Here is an 18,389-nt window from a genome sequence, read left to right on the forward strand (position 1 = left end):
AGAAAAAATATTTGTTTTTATTTTTTGAAAAAATGAGATAAAAATTTTGAAGTACATATAAGTATTATAATGAATATATCCCTGCTGTTATATAGGATTTGAAGTGACTGTGTAAGTTAGGTCATGTGTTAGTTTATTGTACAAACACATTAGGGTAGGAACCAAGAATTGGAAATCTATGAAGAAACAAGTTTGCTTCTTCTGCGACTTCCTGTATAGCTGCTTTATTCCTTCTGTATATAGACTCACCTTTGTTAACAAAACAAGGCTGTCCTATAGTTTCTCTTTTAAATCATTTCCTAATTCAAGAGCCCAACAAAGACTACATATTGTTTCTCAGAACTCATTCCAAATTCTCAGAAAAGAAAAATAATTCGGCAGGTAGGTACCCATGGTCCGTTTAGCCATAACCAAGAAAAAAGGTCATTAAGTACGAATGTCAGGGGAAACTCAAATAGAAGAGGAAATGTGGCTTAACTAAGCATGGATCTTAAACTTGAAAATGTTGTGTAGTGTGCTGGGAGGAAATACTTATGAACAACCAATCACACTGTCCTTTTGAGGATGTATTTGATGTCCAAATTTAAAGAAAATTAATGTGCTTATTTCCAACTTTTTCAAAGAATTTAAAAACCTGAGAGGTCTTTTATGTTTTATGTATTTATAGTTTATTTGTAAAGTATACAGTGCTTATATTTTTAATATTCGTAAGTGCTCAAAATATCATTTATTTCTATATATTTTAGGGTAATCTACAAATTATTGGCCTCTAAAAGTGAAAGTATTTGGGTTCAAGCTCTGAAGGTTCTGGGATACTTTCTGAAGCATTTAGGTCACAAGTAAGTTGATGTTTTTCACAATGAATTGTAGAAATATCTACTGAAACTGTATTTCTACTAGGTTTGTAACACATGAATTTGACTGGAATGATCTTATAATGGAAAATAATAACTTCTTGTGGTAAAAGTTGTAAAAATATTTTATGAAAGAATTTTTTTTTTTTTTTTTTTTTTTTGCTGTACGCGGGCCTCTCACTGTTGTGGCCTTTCCCGTTGCGGAGCACAAGCTCCGGACACGCAGTCTCAGCGGCCATGGCTCACGGGCCCAGCCGCTCTGCGGCATGTGAGATCTTCCCGGACCGGGGCACGAACCCGTGTCTCCTGCATTGGCAGGCGGACTCTCAACCACTGCGCCACCAGGGAAGCCCCAGAAAGAATGTTTTTTAATAGTAGTTTATAGAACAAAATGACATTTAAGTAATATGGTTTATTCCTGTTGGCCTACTGGAAAGAAAATATTGTTCTGTTAAGGATATAATAAAATATTTCATCAAATAAAATAAAACACATAGGGATATGATTTCAAAGAAAACTTGCTTGACACAGGGAAATTGAGGTCTTCCTGAGACCTACTCTTTTGCTCACATGCTAAGTCAGTATTTAATGTCTGTCTGTATTCTTTTCTAACGTTGAGGCTTATTGTGATTTGAAGATCCTATAATATCTCTTTTTTCACCCAAAGTCCAGAATTTAGATGCTTTTAAAAATCACCTGCTGATATAATGAATGTTTTCCATACTGTGTTGTCCTGTGCATGAATAGTCTTGTATAAATCCATTTTCTATACAAATGAGCCCAGGAAAGTAGTACTGCCGTTTAGTAATGATAGGTGGGGTTCCTCTCAGAACTTTAGAATTGCTAATTTTTTTTGTATTTTGATTTACTAAGAGTTTATCGGTAACACTGATGAAAACTGCACAACATTCAGGTAAAACACCTCTAACATGCTAAATTGTCTAGAAGAGTAGATATTATTTTCATTTTGGTACCAAATCAGTGGTTAAGTAAGAGAGAACAGAAATATTATACATATATATATATATATGTGTGTGTGTGTGTATATATATATATATAGAGAGAGAGAGAGAGAGAGAGAGAGAGAGAGAGAAGTTCAACAAAACCAGGATTGTAGAAAAGAGTAATGTGCATCTGAGGAACTATAAGTGTACTAGGTGATAGAATACTGCAAGTGAGAGCATATGCACCATTAACAAGAAGAGATAATGATCACTCATTTAACTTTGGTTAAGTAAAGGAAATCGACTGGGAATAATTAATAAAGGATTCCAACCCTATATGCAACTTCTTAAAAATTGTCAAGAAAACACATTTTAAAATATAGAAATGTGGAAAAGATAAACAAAACTAACCAGTACATGAAGAACAGTCACTAGAAAATACTGCTATGGAGTACACAATGAGTTTGATTAAAAACTTTACCATAAGTTAAAAAAGTAAGAAATAAATGAATTGCTTCTGAGAAAAGGCAGCTACTAAACAGAATTTCAAGAAGTTGAAAGAACTGGTAGAATATCACTGAAATGTTGAATCATGAGCTAAGAAAATTTTGGAAAAAATTGGTGGAAAAAACTATCACACAAAAATGGAATTGCAAGACACTCAAGGAAGAGAAACTCTGTGGATAACATAGTAAGATACACAGAAGATAAAAATGAAAACAAAACAAATAATGTGTGTGGATGAATATATGAGTGTTCAGAAGGATTAAAGAGAAAATGATTGATACAGAAGGCACAGAAATTCCAAAAATGGCATAAATGGAGTTTCCAAATAAGAAAAGCAGACAATGTAACTAAACAAATATTTAAAGCTATAATTCATTGAGGTCCTAATATAGATTTTGCCATCAGTATTAAAAGGGCATACTTGTGTACCAGGAAAAAATTTCCTGAAATGGTCAGTATACTGTTGGATTTAAATATAAGTAAAAAAAAAGTTCTTTTTTCAGCAGTGCACAAATTAAAGGAAAAAAATTGTCTGGCCTTAGACTTCTCTATGACAACTTTCAATATAGAAAATGTAGATACTCAAGTGAAGGAAATAGAAGCCAAAGTATCCTTTAAATAAAAAGGGTGGCGCCAAACAATTTTTAACCATATAAGGAGCTGTTTTTCAGAATAATTCTTGAGAAAATTGCTGGGGGATTAAGTTCAGCCAATTAGGATTGACTGGATAGACTACAGCCAAGTACTACTGGTGAACACTGAATTAATTTAACAGTAAAACTAAGACTAAGACAAGTGTTTGAATTAGAGTAACAGACTGGAATTCCCTTTTTGTATGCCCTAATAAGGTAGAAATGCTACCATTATAATGAATTGAGAAAGGAGTAGGGAAAGGAGGCAAGTAGACAAAGTTCAGAGAGTCAGAGGATATCCATGTAAGCTGACAAATTAGAAATGCAGGCCTACTGAATAAAATTGGATGGCTTAAGAGAGAGGAAAATTTGAGTAAATATGCTGATTTTTTCCTTGCTCAGAGTAGGGAAATACACTTCCTAAACACATAGAGTTACAAAGATAAGCAGTTAAAACTGTAATGCTGACAAAATATTAAAAAACTGTATGATTAAAACTGAGAACAATACATGTAATGGAAGTTTTAAAAAAAATCCATAAAATTTAGGAAGCATAACAAAATGTGACATATCTAACACCAAACATATCTGCTATAAAATAAATGTAAAAGTACTGAGAATAAAAGGATGAGTAAAACTATACTACATATATACACATGAAAAAAAAGCAGGAATCATGATCTTAATATTGGACAAATTAGAATTCAAGCCAAAAAAGCAGTAAACAATATAAACAAAGATACTTTATAACATTAAAAGTTGAAACTTTCATGAAACAAATTACAGGAGAAATAATCACTAATAATTTAAAACATTAAAACAAATTTTAATTCACCCCAGTCTATGAAAAGGGAAAAGAGAGAGTAATCTAAATAATAAGGTAAATCTGATTAATATAGCTTGAAGTTGGTACCATATTGATAAAGAATATAACTTCAAGTGCTCATGGAACATGCATGAAAATTTGACACAGTGTAGTAGGCATCAAAGAAAAATTCTAAAACATAGAGACAAAACAGGCAAGATTTTCTTGTTAACATGCAGTAAAATTAGAAAATAGGAACAAAATCAGAAACCAAAGTTTCTTCTACCTAGACATTTAAAATTTATTAAACGATTTTTGTATCAAAGAGAAATGGACACTAAAATTGCAGAATTTTTAGAAAACAACTTCAGAAAACCTGTGGGAGACAGCTAAAGAAGTGCTTAGAGGATTATCATAGCTGTAGACCAATAGAAAAGAAATAGAGAAAAAAAGAATTAAAATGTAAAAGTTAAAGAATAACAATAAATGGAAATAATAAATAGGAAAGTAGGAATTAATGATTTAGAAGACAATCATTTAAAAATCTGATTTTTAAAAATCATGATAGAAATGGATACATCACCATTAAGCAACTCAAGAAAGGGCAAAAATATGAATGTACAAAATAAATGATAATTTTCATAATTAATATAGAAACAGTAAGTCAAAAGGATTTTACATGATAACTTTCATAGCTTTCCCTAGAAATTGATAAGACAACCCAGTAGAAAAATAGGCAAGGATATAAATGAACAGCTTGTAGAGGGAAATTACACGTGGCACATAAACATATGAAAAGAGCTGATTTCTACTTGTAATAAGGGAAATATAATCTAAAACTAAAGTAAGACATCATTTTTCACACATTAGATGGATACAAGTATCAAAATTCAGCATCCATCTCTGTTAGCAAGGTTGTGGGAACAGCAAGCATCTCACACATTGCTAACTGGAGCGTAAATTAATATAACCCCACGTGTAGTGCAATTTATTAATTTTGATCAATGTCTGTCAAAATTACGAATACATATACTTTTTAACCCAGTAGTTCATCACTTGCACATATGTGAAATGATGGCTGTTCAGAGTTATTCATTGTTGTTTTGTTTATAATAGTAAATGTTACAAGAAATCTTAAATTTCTATTAATAGAGGATTTGTTAATAAATAAGTTATAGTTCATTTATTAAATAGAGTACTATGCAGTTATAAACAAAACCAATGAGATAACTGTATATACAGATATCACAACTATATTGTTAAAAGATTATAAAAATAGTATAGATGGGTATGTATTAGACACTATTTTGTATAAAGAAGAGAATATGAGAATATAATACTTATATTTGCAGTGAGAAAGTCTAGTAGAATTCATAAGAAATAAATCAAGAACAGTGGCTTCTAATGGGGAGTTGGTAGAAACGAAGGTGGATGTAGATCATGTAAATATTTTAATCATGTGAATGTTACATATTGAAACAGTTTTTCAACAAAAATTTGTTTGAAAAACTATAAATATAAAAAGCACCTTTAAAATCTTGGAAGAGGGGCTTCCCTGGTGGCGCAGTGGTTGAGAATCCGCCTGCTAATGCAGGGGGCACGGGTTCGAGCCCTGGTCCGGGAAGTCCCATATGCCACAGAGCAACTAAGCCCGTGCGCCACAACTACTGAGCCTGCGCGTCTGGAGCCTGTGCTCCGCAACAAGGGAGGCCACAATAGTGAGAGGCCCGCGCACCGTGATGAAGAGAAAAAAAAAAAAAAAATCTTGGAAGAATTTTCAGTATTTATATTATTAATGGAGTTGGATTAAGTAAAATCAATGACCGATTAGTTAAAATGAGGAGTTATTTATTGGAGCAATGATGGAGCAAAAGGACTAAGGCTAACACTGAAATTTAGTGTTAGTTTCACTACTTACCTACACAATTCAAATGATTCCTATCAATGTGACTATGAAGTTAAATTTAGTAGTCAAAAAATAACACTTAAAAGAAAGCATGTACAGCTTGATGGTTAATAGAGATAACTGGTTGATAAAATACAAGTAGTTCATCGGCTTAAGTTGGGCTGCCTAGGTTTGGATCCTAGCTTAGCCACATGTTTTCTGAGTGGTTTAGAAACATCTCTGAGTCTCAGTTTTTAACCCTGTAAATGAGTGAAATCATACTGCTTCCCTTATTGAGTTTTAAGGATAAACGATGTAATAGATGTAAAGAGGTCACAGTATATTGCTATATGTTAATTTAAATAGTTAACAAAAATGTAAGAGGTACAATTTAATGTGCAGTTTTGATAAAGGTAGAATATTTCTTCATTATAAGGTATCATAAATAGCTGACACCAAATATAAAAATGAAGCACTAGCAGTATTCAAATAGCAATCAGATGTTTCTACTATAACCTAATCATTACTAGTAATTATTATTCAAGATTTGAAACAAATAAAACACACAGTCAGTAGCAGGAAATAGGTGTCATTGTTTATAGGTAGATTATATATCTAAAAACCTAAGAGAAGGCCACCGCCACGACGTCGCGCCAGGATGGCTGCGAGGAGCCCACTGCTCATGGCTCACTGGCCCCGGGAGGGGATTTGGGGGGACATTCCTAGCAGCTGCTCAAACTGTTCGTTTTGGGGATCCTCCCTGTTTCTCCCTGCGGCACTGGCTGCCAACATACGCTTTTCCTTGGTGGAACGGAAACATTCATCTGGACGAGCTGACGAGCTCCAAGACTGACTAAAGGCAACATCTGGATGCAGTCGCCAGGAGTTCTGGTTACTTTGACCACATCTAGCAGAGATGCAGAAAGCCTTACCAAAAGCCCAGTGCATTCATTGTGAAGCTGCCCAACACTTTTAGCATACCTGGGGTCAGTTAGGAGGGCAAAATGTCCATGTGAGCAGGATGAGCTCACCCCGTGCCTTTCAATGATCTCAAACATTTGCCATCTACCCCAGGACATGCAAAGTACCACCTACATGTGAATTGGATTTCTTGGATGTGGCGGGAGAAGGGGAGGAGAAGAACATGTTTCCACCATCTTTATGTAGTAAATAAGTAATAAGAAAAGACTACAGTCCATCTACTAGGGTGAAGTACAACTCCACTTACTCTGTGACTAAGCAAGTTATATAATATCGGCCTCACTCTCCTCGTGGGTAAAACAAAAATAATAATAGTACCTGCCTCATGAAGCTGTTGAACACTGATAAGATGACAAATGTAAAATGGCCACACCAAGTAACTTCTCAAAGAATGTAGGCTAAAAGAATTAAGTTATTTTACCATATTCTCTCTGTGTCTTCCACTTCTATGCAGAAAAGCCTCCTCCATTAAAAAACTTCAAACTTGATCTACGGTTCACCCTCACAACTAACCACATCTCCACTTCTTTATTTTATTTTATTTTATTTTGATGTGGACCATTTTTAAAGTCTTTATTGAATTTGTTACAATATTGCTTCTGTTTCATGTTTTGGTTTTTTTGGCTGCAAGGCATGTGGGATCTTATCTCCCTGACCAGGGGTTGAACCCGCACCCTGCTGGATTGGAAGGCGAAGTCTTAACCACTGGACCACTGGGGTCCACTTTTTTAAATGTCCAGTTCCTTGAAAGAGGAGTCTGCACGTGTGGTCCTGCCCTAGCTCCCATTCACGCTCACCACCTGCTCCCTCCCACACAATAAGTGATGAAGATCATTCATCAACAGCCCTTGCCACCTGACTTGGAGTGTTTCCCAGGCTCCCCCACTGACATGCTGGACACAGGACTGGAGTGGGTCGCTAGAATGTGGACAAACACTATATTTGCCACTTGTGAGCAGAGACTTTGAATGTGCTCACTTCCTTTACTTTGGCCTCTTTCATTCTTGTCTTCTTCCATGAGAACAGCATGGAAAAGAAAGGCTGCTGCTTTAGCCTGAGTCCTGGAATGAGAGGATGCCTTGAGCCCAGGAAAGCCCTCCAGAATTGCAGCCAAATCACAGGCTTCATTTCATTTCAGAAGACAATAAATGTTTTATTCTGTTGGGAAAAAAAACAAAATCTAAGAGAATCATCTTTAAAACTGTTGAAACATGAGATATCACCCAAAGTCAGCATCTCATTTGTGCATGGAGAAGTCGTTTGATAGTGAATCTGAATTGGGTTCATGGATGAAGCTAATCTGAAGTCTGGGTGGGGTAGTCTCTTCTAACACTGAGTTTATAATTTCTGTAAGTACCTAGGATACAGGTTGGGAGATAATCCATACACTTTAATTGTCAGCTGAACTGGAGATAGGCTTGACATGTATCACAAATATTGAGAAGTCTGTTCTAAATAATATATGCAGCTATTCCCACCTCCTGAAGATGGAACTTAAATCCCCTCTCCTTGAGTGAGGGATGGACTTACTGGCTAACTTCCAAAGAATAGCAAAACCTGACTCTTTTTCACTATTGAATAAGGTTAACATCACCAGTCATATGTCATGTTGATATCATGTATTCCCTGATGTAATATGATGAGAAGGGCACTTCGTCTCTGTGATACTCTTCTAAAACATAAATGACCTCAGTCTAATCGTGAGAAAGCATCGTACACCCCCAGATTGAGAGACAGTCTACAAAATACTTAACCAATACTCTTCAAAACTGTTAAAAGGCATGAAAAACAAGGGATGGGAAACTGCTACAAACCAGAGAAGTCTAAATGTAAAGTGGTATTCTGGATTGGATCCTGAACAGAAAAAAAGGTCATGGTGAAATCTAAATAAAGTCTGTAGCTTAATTAATAATATTGTACTTATGTTGATTCTTAGTTTTGACATATGTACCATGATTAGGTAAGATGTTAACATATGGGGAAGCTGGGTGAATTATATATGGGAACTCTCTGTACTATCTTTTCAACTTTTCTGTAAATCTTAAAATTTTCCAAAATAAAAAGACATATAAAGTTGAGAAACCCTACCTTTGATATATGCTTGAATAGAAAGCCAAACTGTTCCTTCATGGAGGTGGCTTAATTACAGTTATTTGCAGGACAGAATTCTAACAAATGGTTCAAACAGATGATCAGAATGCCCAATGCTATACCATACTAAAGCTATAATAATTTTAGCTTCTAAAAATTTTAAAGCACATACTATTTAATGTTTACTGTGGAAATAAAAATTTCTCAACCAAGTATGTTTGTTTAATGTCTTAACTTCGAACAACGTAACTTCTGGATGAATTCTCCAAGATAATCACACTCTAAAAGGCACTGTTGGGCTTCCCTGGTGGCACAGTGCTTAAGTGCCTGCCAGTGCAGGGGACACAGGTTCGAGCCCTGGTTTGGGAAGATCCCATATGCGGTGGAGCAACTAAGCCGGTGTGCCACAACTAATGAGCCTACACTCTAGAATCCATGAGCCACAACTACTGAGCCCACGTGCCACAACTACTGAAGCCTGCACACCTAGAGCCCGTGCTCCGCAACAAGAGAAGCGACCACAATGAGAAGCCCGCGCACAGCGATGAAGAGTAGCCCCTGCTCGCTGCAACTAGAGAAAGCCTGCGTGCACCAACGAAGACTCAATGCAGCCAAAAATAAATAAATACATTTAAAAAGCGCTGTTGGTAGTTACATGAATAAACATGCTATTAGTTGTTTGTTACAGGCCTGTTACATGTTGACAGTTGTTTAACCTAATAGTGTCTTTTGTTTTTGGACTAGCTGAAATTAGTCCAGTTTATCTGGCAGAGCCAGTTGTCTGTTAGTTAAAAGTAGTGGTGCAGATTCTGGGGATACAGCAGTTCAAAAAGAAAGCTTCCTCCTCATCTACTCTCAACTCCAAGCTATTTGGCTCTCTTCTGCCAAAATGTTGGCTCTTGTGTGTACAAATGAGTCTTGATGTTCTGTTGGGGTACCAGTAGAGAAAAATGGCAACTTGTGAGGGCTTTTTTCTCTCCCATGGGAGTGACAAACAGGTGAAGAATTATGTTAGCAGCCTAAGGTAAAGACTAAAAAGCAGCAAATTTTAAGAGATGTTTTGATCTCAGATATCTCTGCCTCCCATTCTCTCTCCTCTCCTCTGTCTCTGTCTTCCAAGGAATATTAACATTGGCTTCTATTTAAGTTACCACCAGAATACCAAGAGGTACCTGAATTGATGGGATGAATTTTCCCTGTCCTGAAGTTGTGGGAGTGTAAGGATATTGGAGTGCTAGGATGTTGGCTTCAGGACTTACAGCATGCTAAGTTTTGTACTACAGATCAGTGTGCTTAGAGGGATCTTTGCCTTACAACACCTGCAGGGATCTCATCATTTAAAATTCATAGTAGGGAGATCTAAGTGCAACAGTGTGAAAATGGAAGATAACAACTCAGTTGAAGGGGCATAGCAACCAGAGACAGGAGATAAGAATCATCAAATTATGTATTCAATGAAATAGAACTAGTGTGGAAGCTATCATGGAACCTTTGAATTTTACCTTTAAAAAGTGCATCTGAGATTCAAGTAGAGCACCAAAGGTGACATTCTGCCTCTTTATGTCATTATTTTTCCCTATTCACCCAAATTAGTGAACTGGAAGATCTCAAAGCATGGACCAAAAACATAAAATGAGAAACTATATAAAGGCATAGGAGACTTAACATGTGACTAATAAGAATAATTGGAGAAGAAAAACAATGGGTAAAACAAGATATCCTGAAATACTTTATACTACTAAGAACTTAGAAATGTTGGGTAAAATATAGCAAAATTCCGTTCAGATGTATAGCTGGGTACACAAAAGTAAGGGAGATTCTCATATGTCAAAAATGAAGATCAAACATAATAGAAGTTATAATTCTTAAGAAACAACATCATATTGAAACTAACCATTCAGCTTTTAAACAGATAATCAGAAGTAACTTCTGGAAATGAAAAGGCACTAACTAAAATTAACAGCTCCATGGTCATGTTAAACAGCTTATATAGAAATTAAGAAAGAATTGGTGAACTAGAAGAAATGAAGAAACTATGTAAAAGCATCACCAAGAGACAAAGATGATAAATAGGAAAGAAGGTTAAGGGTATAGAGAAAGAATGAAAGATTTCATAGAATAAAATATCAATACCTAGGAATAAATTTAACCAAGGAGGTTGAAAGATCTTTATACTGAAAACTGTAAGACATTGGTGAAAAAAAATGAAGAAGACACAAACAAATGAAAAGATATACCATGCTCATGGATAGGAAGAAACAATATTGTTAAAATGTCCATACTATCCAAAGTGATCTACATATTTAGTGCAATTGCTATCAAAATGCCAATGGCATTTTTCACAGAAATAGAACAAATAATTCTAAAATTTGTATGGAACCACAAAAGACCCTGAATAGCCAAAGCAATCTTGAGAAAGAACAAAGCTGGAGACGTCACACTTCCTGATTTTAGATTATGATCCAAATTTACAGTATTCAAAACAGTGTGGTCTTAGCATAAAAACAGACACATAAATCAATGGAATAAAATAGCCCAGAAGTACACCCACACATATATGGCCAATACTTTATGACAAAGGAGCCAAGATATACAGTGAGGAAGAATAATCTCTCCAATAAATGATGTTGGGAAAACTGGACGGCCACATGCAAAAGAAGGAAACTGGAACTCTAGCTTACATATTAGATAAAAATGAACTCAAAATGGATTAAAGACTTGAACATAGCACCTGAAAACAGGGGGTAAGCTCCTTGACATCATTCTTGGCAATGATATTTTGGATTTGACAACAAAAGCAAAAATAAACAAGTGATTATATCAATCTAAAAAGTTTCTGCACAGCAAAGGAAAGTCAACAGTATGAAAAAAACAACCTACTGAATGGGAGAAAATATTTGCAAATCATTTCTCTGATAAGCTATTAATATGTAAAATATATAAAGACTTCATACAACTTAGTAACAAACAAGCAATCCAATTAAAAAATGGGCAGAGGATCTGAATAGACATTTTTCCAAGGAAGACATACAACAGGTACATGAAAACATGCTCAGCATAACTAATGCAAGTCTAAGCTACAATGAGATATCACCTCATACCTGTTAGATTGGCTGTTATCAAAAAGAAAAGAGATAACAGTGAGGATATAAAGAAAAGGGAATCCATGTTCACTGTTGGTATGAATATAAATTGGTGCACCCACTATGGAAAACACTATGGAGAGTCCTCAAAAAATTAAAAATAGAACTACCATATAACCCAACATTGTCACTTTCGGGACTATATCCGAAGGAATTGAAATCACTATCTCAAAGAGATTTCTGTACCCCCATGTTCATTACAGCATTATTTACAAATAGCCAGGACATGGAAACAACCTAATTGTTCATTGACAGATGAATGGATAAAGAAAATGTAGATACTTAGATTGTAGTTTTCTCTGTTTCTATATATAAAATGGAATAATATCCAGCCATAACAAAGAAGGCAATCCTGTCATATGCCACAACTTAGATGGACCTTGAGGGCTCTATACTAAATGAAATAAATCAGACAAAGACAAATACTATATCATCTCACTTATGTGTGGAATCTGTAGAAACCAAACTCATAGAAACAGAGAAAAGATGGGGGTTTCCCATAATCTGCAGGGTAGAGACTGGGAGAAATGAGTGGATGTGGTCAAATGATACAAGCTTCCAGTTGTAAGATAAATGAGGTCTGGAGCTGAAGTGTACAGCATGGTGACTATAGTTAACAATACTATATTATATAGTATTTAAGAGTTGCTAAGAGAATAGATCTTAAACGTTTTCATCACAAGAAAAAAAATTTTGCAACTGTGTAAGGTGATGGCGTTAACTAAACTTGTGGTAATTATTTGCAGTATATACATGTATCAAAGCATTATGTTGTACATCTTAAACTAATGCTATGTTGTTATATATCAATTACATCTCAATAAAACTGGGGAGGAGTGCAGCTGATAGGTAGTTGTAACAAATGTACCTCTCTGTTGGAGGGTGTTGATAGTGGGGAGAGGCCATACATACGTGGCATACATGGGGCCACCCAGGGGAATATGGGTAATCTTTGTACTTTCTGCTCGATTTTGCTGTGCACCTAAAACTACTCTAAAAAATAAAATCTGTTAAAAAGCATGTGTTGGGGGAGAAGCTGATAGGGAAATAAGAAACTAAAACAAAGTTTACTTGTTACTGGGGCAGGGGGCAGTGTGAATGAGGAGGAAAGGGTATGAGTTGGGTTTGAAACCTCTCTGTATCTCTTTATGTCATCATTATTTTTTACCCAGGTAAAAGTATTACATATTTTAAAAAATGAATAATAAAAGCTGGCAGGGCTTCCCTGGTGGTGCAGTGGTTGAGAGTCCGCCTGCCGATGCAGGGGACACGGGTTCATGACCCGGTCCGGGAAGATCCCACATGCCGCGGAGCGGCTGGGCCCGTGAGCCATGGCCGCTGAGCCTGCGCGTCCAGAGCCTGTGCTCCGCTACGGGAGAGGCCACAACAGTGAGAGACCTGCGTACCGCAAAAAAAGAAAAAAAAAAAGTTGGCAGACCAATATTTAAATAGACCAAACTAAACTTTAAGGGAAAAAATTTAATGAAGCTAAAGAGGGGCATCATGTAATGAAAAAGGTATAATTCAACCAGGAAGGTAAAACAATGTCATATTTATATATGCTCAACAGCATAGATGAGGTATCGAAAGCAAAACTGAGATTTGAAAGATAAAACAGTTTAGAGGTTTTAACGTATTGTTTTTAAAAGAGCCATCACAAACAAAGTATATATATATATATAAATATATACATATATATATATATAATTTTTTTTTTTTTTTTGCGGTACGCGGGCCTCTCACTGTTTTGGCCTTTCCCGTTGCGGAGCACAGGCTCCAGACGCGCAGGCTCAGCGGCCATGGCTCACGGGCCCAGCCGCTCTGCGGCATGTGGGATCTTCCCGGACCGGGGCACGAACCCGCGTCCCCTGCATCGGCAGGCGGACTCTCAACCACTGTGCCACCAGGGAAGCCCCAAAGTATAAATCTGAACCAAAAAAATCCATTGGCTTGATTAGCATATACGTTCTCCTCAAGAACAGACAAAACTATTCAAATGAGGCCATAAAAATTGACTCCATAAATTTAAATAAATTATTATCATATAGATGACTTCTCACCCACAGTGTGATTAAACAAGAAACCAGTGATAAAAATCAAACTAAGAAAATGGGAATATACATATTTTAAATAACCATAACATGACATCATTGTGCAGATAATAAAATACTTAGAATCAAAAGATATTAAAATGTTTGCATATTTATACTTTTGAGAGTTGGCCTAAGTGGTATTGGAGGCAACTAACAGCTCTAAATATTACAGTAAATGAAGTAATATGTTTTGTCTTTTTTCCCCTAGATTCTAAATGTTATGCTGAATGTAAGAGTACTTTAACATTAGGATATCTTTTAATATGGTCTACTTATTAACAAATTACAGAATAGCTATATAATCATAATAATGGGTACAAAAAACTTTTTGTAAAATTAATTACGCATTCATCATAAAAATTCTTAGGAAGCCACGAATATAAAATGATTTATTTTACCTGATAACATATATCTACCCAAAACTTAATACAGACCTATTTAGTGGTCAAATGTTAGAAATAATCCTTTGCATAACTAACAATTAATCAAAACCTGTTTTCACCACTCCTGTTCAACATCATGTTGAATAATATAATGACATTTATAGGACACTCTACCTAAAGACAGCAGAATTGTTTTCAAGCTTCATTTGCAACATTCTCCAGAATATAATATAGGTTGGGCTGTAGTACATAAAACAAGTTTCAGTAAATCTAAAAGAATTGAGGTCAAACAAACTGTGTTCTTTGACTACAACAAAATTAAATTAGAAATCAACAAAAAAGATTTGAGAAATTTCTAGATAGAGTAAATAACACACTTCTAAATGGCTCTAAAAAGAAATCACAAAGAAAGATAGAAAATAATTTGATTTGAATAAAAGCAAAACCACAACACATAACAATTTATTGAATCCTAATGCATTGCTGTTGGGAATGTAAGATTCTCCAGCCGCGTTCCAATAGGGTTTTCTAATTTCTTAAAAAATGTAGCACTTATTATACAACCAGATATTTCTATATTTAGGTGTCTGCTCAGGAAAGATGAGATCATATGTTCACATCTAGACTTGTGCATGAATGTTCTTGGTACCGTTATTCATAATAGGCAAAAACTGGAGACTATTGCAAATTCCACCAATTGGTGAATAAATAAATGACATATCATATGCCCATACGATGGAATACTATTGCACAATTGAAAGGAAATGAATTACTGATGCATACTATGACATGAATGAGTTCCTAAAAACATTATGCTAAATGAAAGAAGCCAGATGCAAAAGACTATATATTGTATGATTCCATTTATATGAAATATCCAGAATGCAGGTTGGTGGTCACATGGGGCTAGTGATGGAAGTGGGGATTGCCTGCAGGTGGGCACAAGGGAACTTTTTAGGGTGATGAAGATGTTCTAAAACTGGATAGTAGTGATGATTGCATGACTCTATAAGGTCTTTAAGAAAGCACTGGCTTGTACACTTATAAAATTTGTAGATTTTATGGTGTGTATATTATACCTCAATAAAGCTAATAAAAACTTGCAAAGCAAAATTTAAAGCTCTTAGCAAATGTAGAATAATAGTGTTATTGCCTTGGATTAAGGAAGGGTTTGTAAACTACTAAGTAAACATACATAAATCATCTAGGAAAAAGTTGATAAATATGATCATTAAAATATAACATGTTTTAAAACCATAAAAAGTGAAAAGATGAGCCACAAAGTGAAAAATGATATTTGCAGTTTATTTGTAATACAGTGGGTTTGTATCCTGACCCTATGAAAAATCATGCAAACGAATAAGAAAAAGAAAAACCATTAGGAGAATGAAGAATATAAACAGTTCACTGAAGAGCAAACTTGATTTGGCTAATAAGCATATGGAAAGATACTCGACTTTGGTAGCAATCAAAAGTACAACATTTAAAACTTACCTTTAATACCCACTAGGATGATAAGCTTTAACATTTTTGACAGTATCAGGTGTTGGCAAGGATATGCATAAGAGACTTTCAGATCACTGGTGGAGTTGTATAATTGTTACAATCACATTGGGGAACAATTTGACAATTTTCAAAAAGATGAAGCTACTCTATGACTAATTATTAATTGTCTCTGTGACATGGAGACATTCATGTATGTGCACAAATGTTCAGTGTAACATCATTGGTAATAATGAAAAGTTGGAAACAACATAAAAGAATATCAGTAGGATAACAGAAATGAATTTAGGTATATTCATACAATTGGATATATTCAGCTTTGAAAATGAACTAACAAAAGTTAACTTTCATAAACCTAACATGAAGCAATAAAGCAGGTTGTAGACGGATGTATAGTAGTGATATCATTTATCTAAACTTCAAAGATATGAAAAAATAAAATAATAAATAGTTTAGGAATAGGTACATATCTAATAAAAGTATAAAGACATGCATGGCTATATAAAAGCAAATACATGATATCATTTACCCCAAAACATAGTGATGAAAAGGATGGGCTCATGGACAGGTACCTAGAAGTGCTTATTTTTAATACTTTATTTCTTAAGTTGTAGTAATGGTGGCTACATGAGTATTTATTATATGATTTCCTTTCTTTTTAAAAAATCAGATGTTAAAAAAATAAATGGGTAAGGAAAGGGATAACAGAAAAAGAATTCAGAACTTCGTTGGCATTATAGAAATCAGATGTGATCTGAAAGCACAAAATAGAATCAGTTGAACTTGAAGTTCAAAACAAAACATTAGAAGACATTATACATTGATGAAAGGCACAGTTTAAGTAGATGATGTTATGGTCATAAGCCTCAAAGCATCAAATGTTGCATTCAAATATGTAAGGAAAACCATTAGAGATGCTATAAGTAATTGATAAGAAACAATAGTCTAGACAGTATTTCTTCTTCAGAATGGGGCCAATTGAATAGATAACATGTAAAGATATAGAGAAATTGAGTATATATTCATGAAACTTGACTCAGCAGATATATGTTCAGTCTTATATGCTTTGAAAATATACTTTATGGCTATAGGATATTTACTAAAATAAAAAATCATGTCCTTGACCATAAAGTAAACAATGTGGACACAGTAGAGATTTTACTGGCACCATTTTCTGACCGTAAGGTAATAAAATTAGAAATTAAAAAAAAATTGAGCAAAAAAAAAATTTCAACTATTTAGAAATTAAGAAACGTTCCCAAAAACCTGCTAGTGAAGAGAAGATAAAAAAATGAAAATAAGTTCTTTAAAATTATCTATTCATCATAGCAAAAACATACTCAGAAGTAAATATGTCCAATATTGAAGAATAAAGATAATGATAGGAATGTATACTCATATTGCAGCATTGATTAAAGGACAGCAGAGTAAGCTAGGAAGTACAAATTAATAAAGATGAAGACTAGCATCAAGAAAGAAAATAAAACAAAAACTGTTGAAGGGATCACTGACTACAAGAGTGATTTTATTGAAGGAATCAATAAAATGGATAAAACTTTTTCATATCTTGTAATATAAAATGGAAAAATTTGGGCATGAAGAGGGGCCTTCAGAAGTATAGGCCAGATTATAGTAATTATAAGAAAATATGTTATGACAACATACAAGATGTTCACTTCTAGTCCTTGGTAATAACATCATTTTGCTACAAATATTTTTAAATACTTATTTTTTGGGTTTTCTGTACATATACATACTACTTCTTGCATCAAATAAAAGGTGGGAAGAGTAAGATCACTAATAAACAAGGTAAAAGTACAGGTGCACAGAACATAATCCTGTTCTGCTTCACTAGAAATCACTATCTGATATTTCAACAGAACCATGCTATGGTCCTTTAGTTCCTAGTTGTGTTTTGATACAATTTCTCATAAACACCGACAGATGCACGTATTATTGAGTTCCTATAGCTTATCCATTTTTACCCTCAAAGTAAAAGGCTAAAGAAATTTAGGTTAAAACCTCAAAAAATTTTACAGTTCTCCTGATAGATTAAAGGAGTTTGAAAAGTATAATAGTGTCCATTGTTAGAATAACTAATGATTCTTAACTATAGAATAATATATAGAATAGTAGCCTAAAATGATCTTACTTTCAGTTTATTAGAAAGGAAATAGAAAATGTAAATAATATTTTAATGTATTTCCTGAAAATCATGAAAAAATTTAACAGCTGCAGTAAGGAAGAGCTATACCACGTAGCTTAATTGAAAGACTCAATTAGATTTGTAATGAACTGAACTTATAAACCTAATGCAGTTTTGATAAAAATTCCAAGTTTTCTTTAAAAAATTTCAAAAATTGTTGTAAAGCTAACTCAGGTGAACAAACAAGTAAAAAGTCAGTGAAAGATTAAAAAATAAGTATAATGAGTGTGTATTGTGATAAGTCTAGTAGACCTTATACTAAGGAATGAGCTAAAAAAAGAGGTGAAAAGAAACCCCAGGTACACATGCTAATGTATGTATGTTTAGATATGAGGAACATTATTAAAATGTGAATTATTCAA

The 18,389-nt window shown here is 34.4% G+C and overlaps 1 protein-coding gene across 4 annotated transcripts in view; it reads left to right on the top strand.

The window, feature by feature from the left end:
* NBEA (neurobeachin) overlaps positions 1-18,389 on the top strand; it is a 627,505-nt gene that overhangs the window by 160,975 nt on the left and 448,141 nt on the right. For all 4 annotated transcript variants that reach the window (XM_030882520.2, XM_060287860.1, XM_060287861.1 and 1 more), the window contains exon 17: positions 747-839. In XM_030882520.2, the coding sequence (XP_030738380.2) occupies positions 747-839 (93 nt within the window). The remainder of the gene's footprint in view (positions 1-746; positions 840-18,389) is intronic.

Source organism: Globicephala melas, chromosome 18 (genome assembly GCF_963455315.2).
Source record: "Globicephala melas chromosome 18, mGloMel1.2, whole genome shotgun sequence".
In the NCBI taxonomy this organism is placed as follows: Eukaryota; Metazoa; Chordata; class Mammalia; order Artiodactyla; family Delphinidae; genus Globicephala; species Globicephala melas.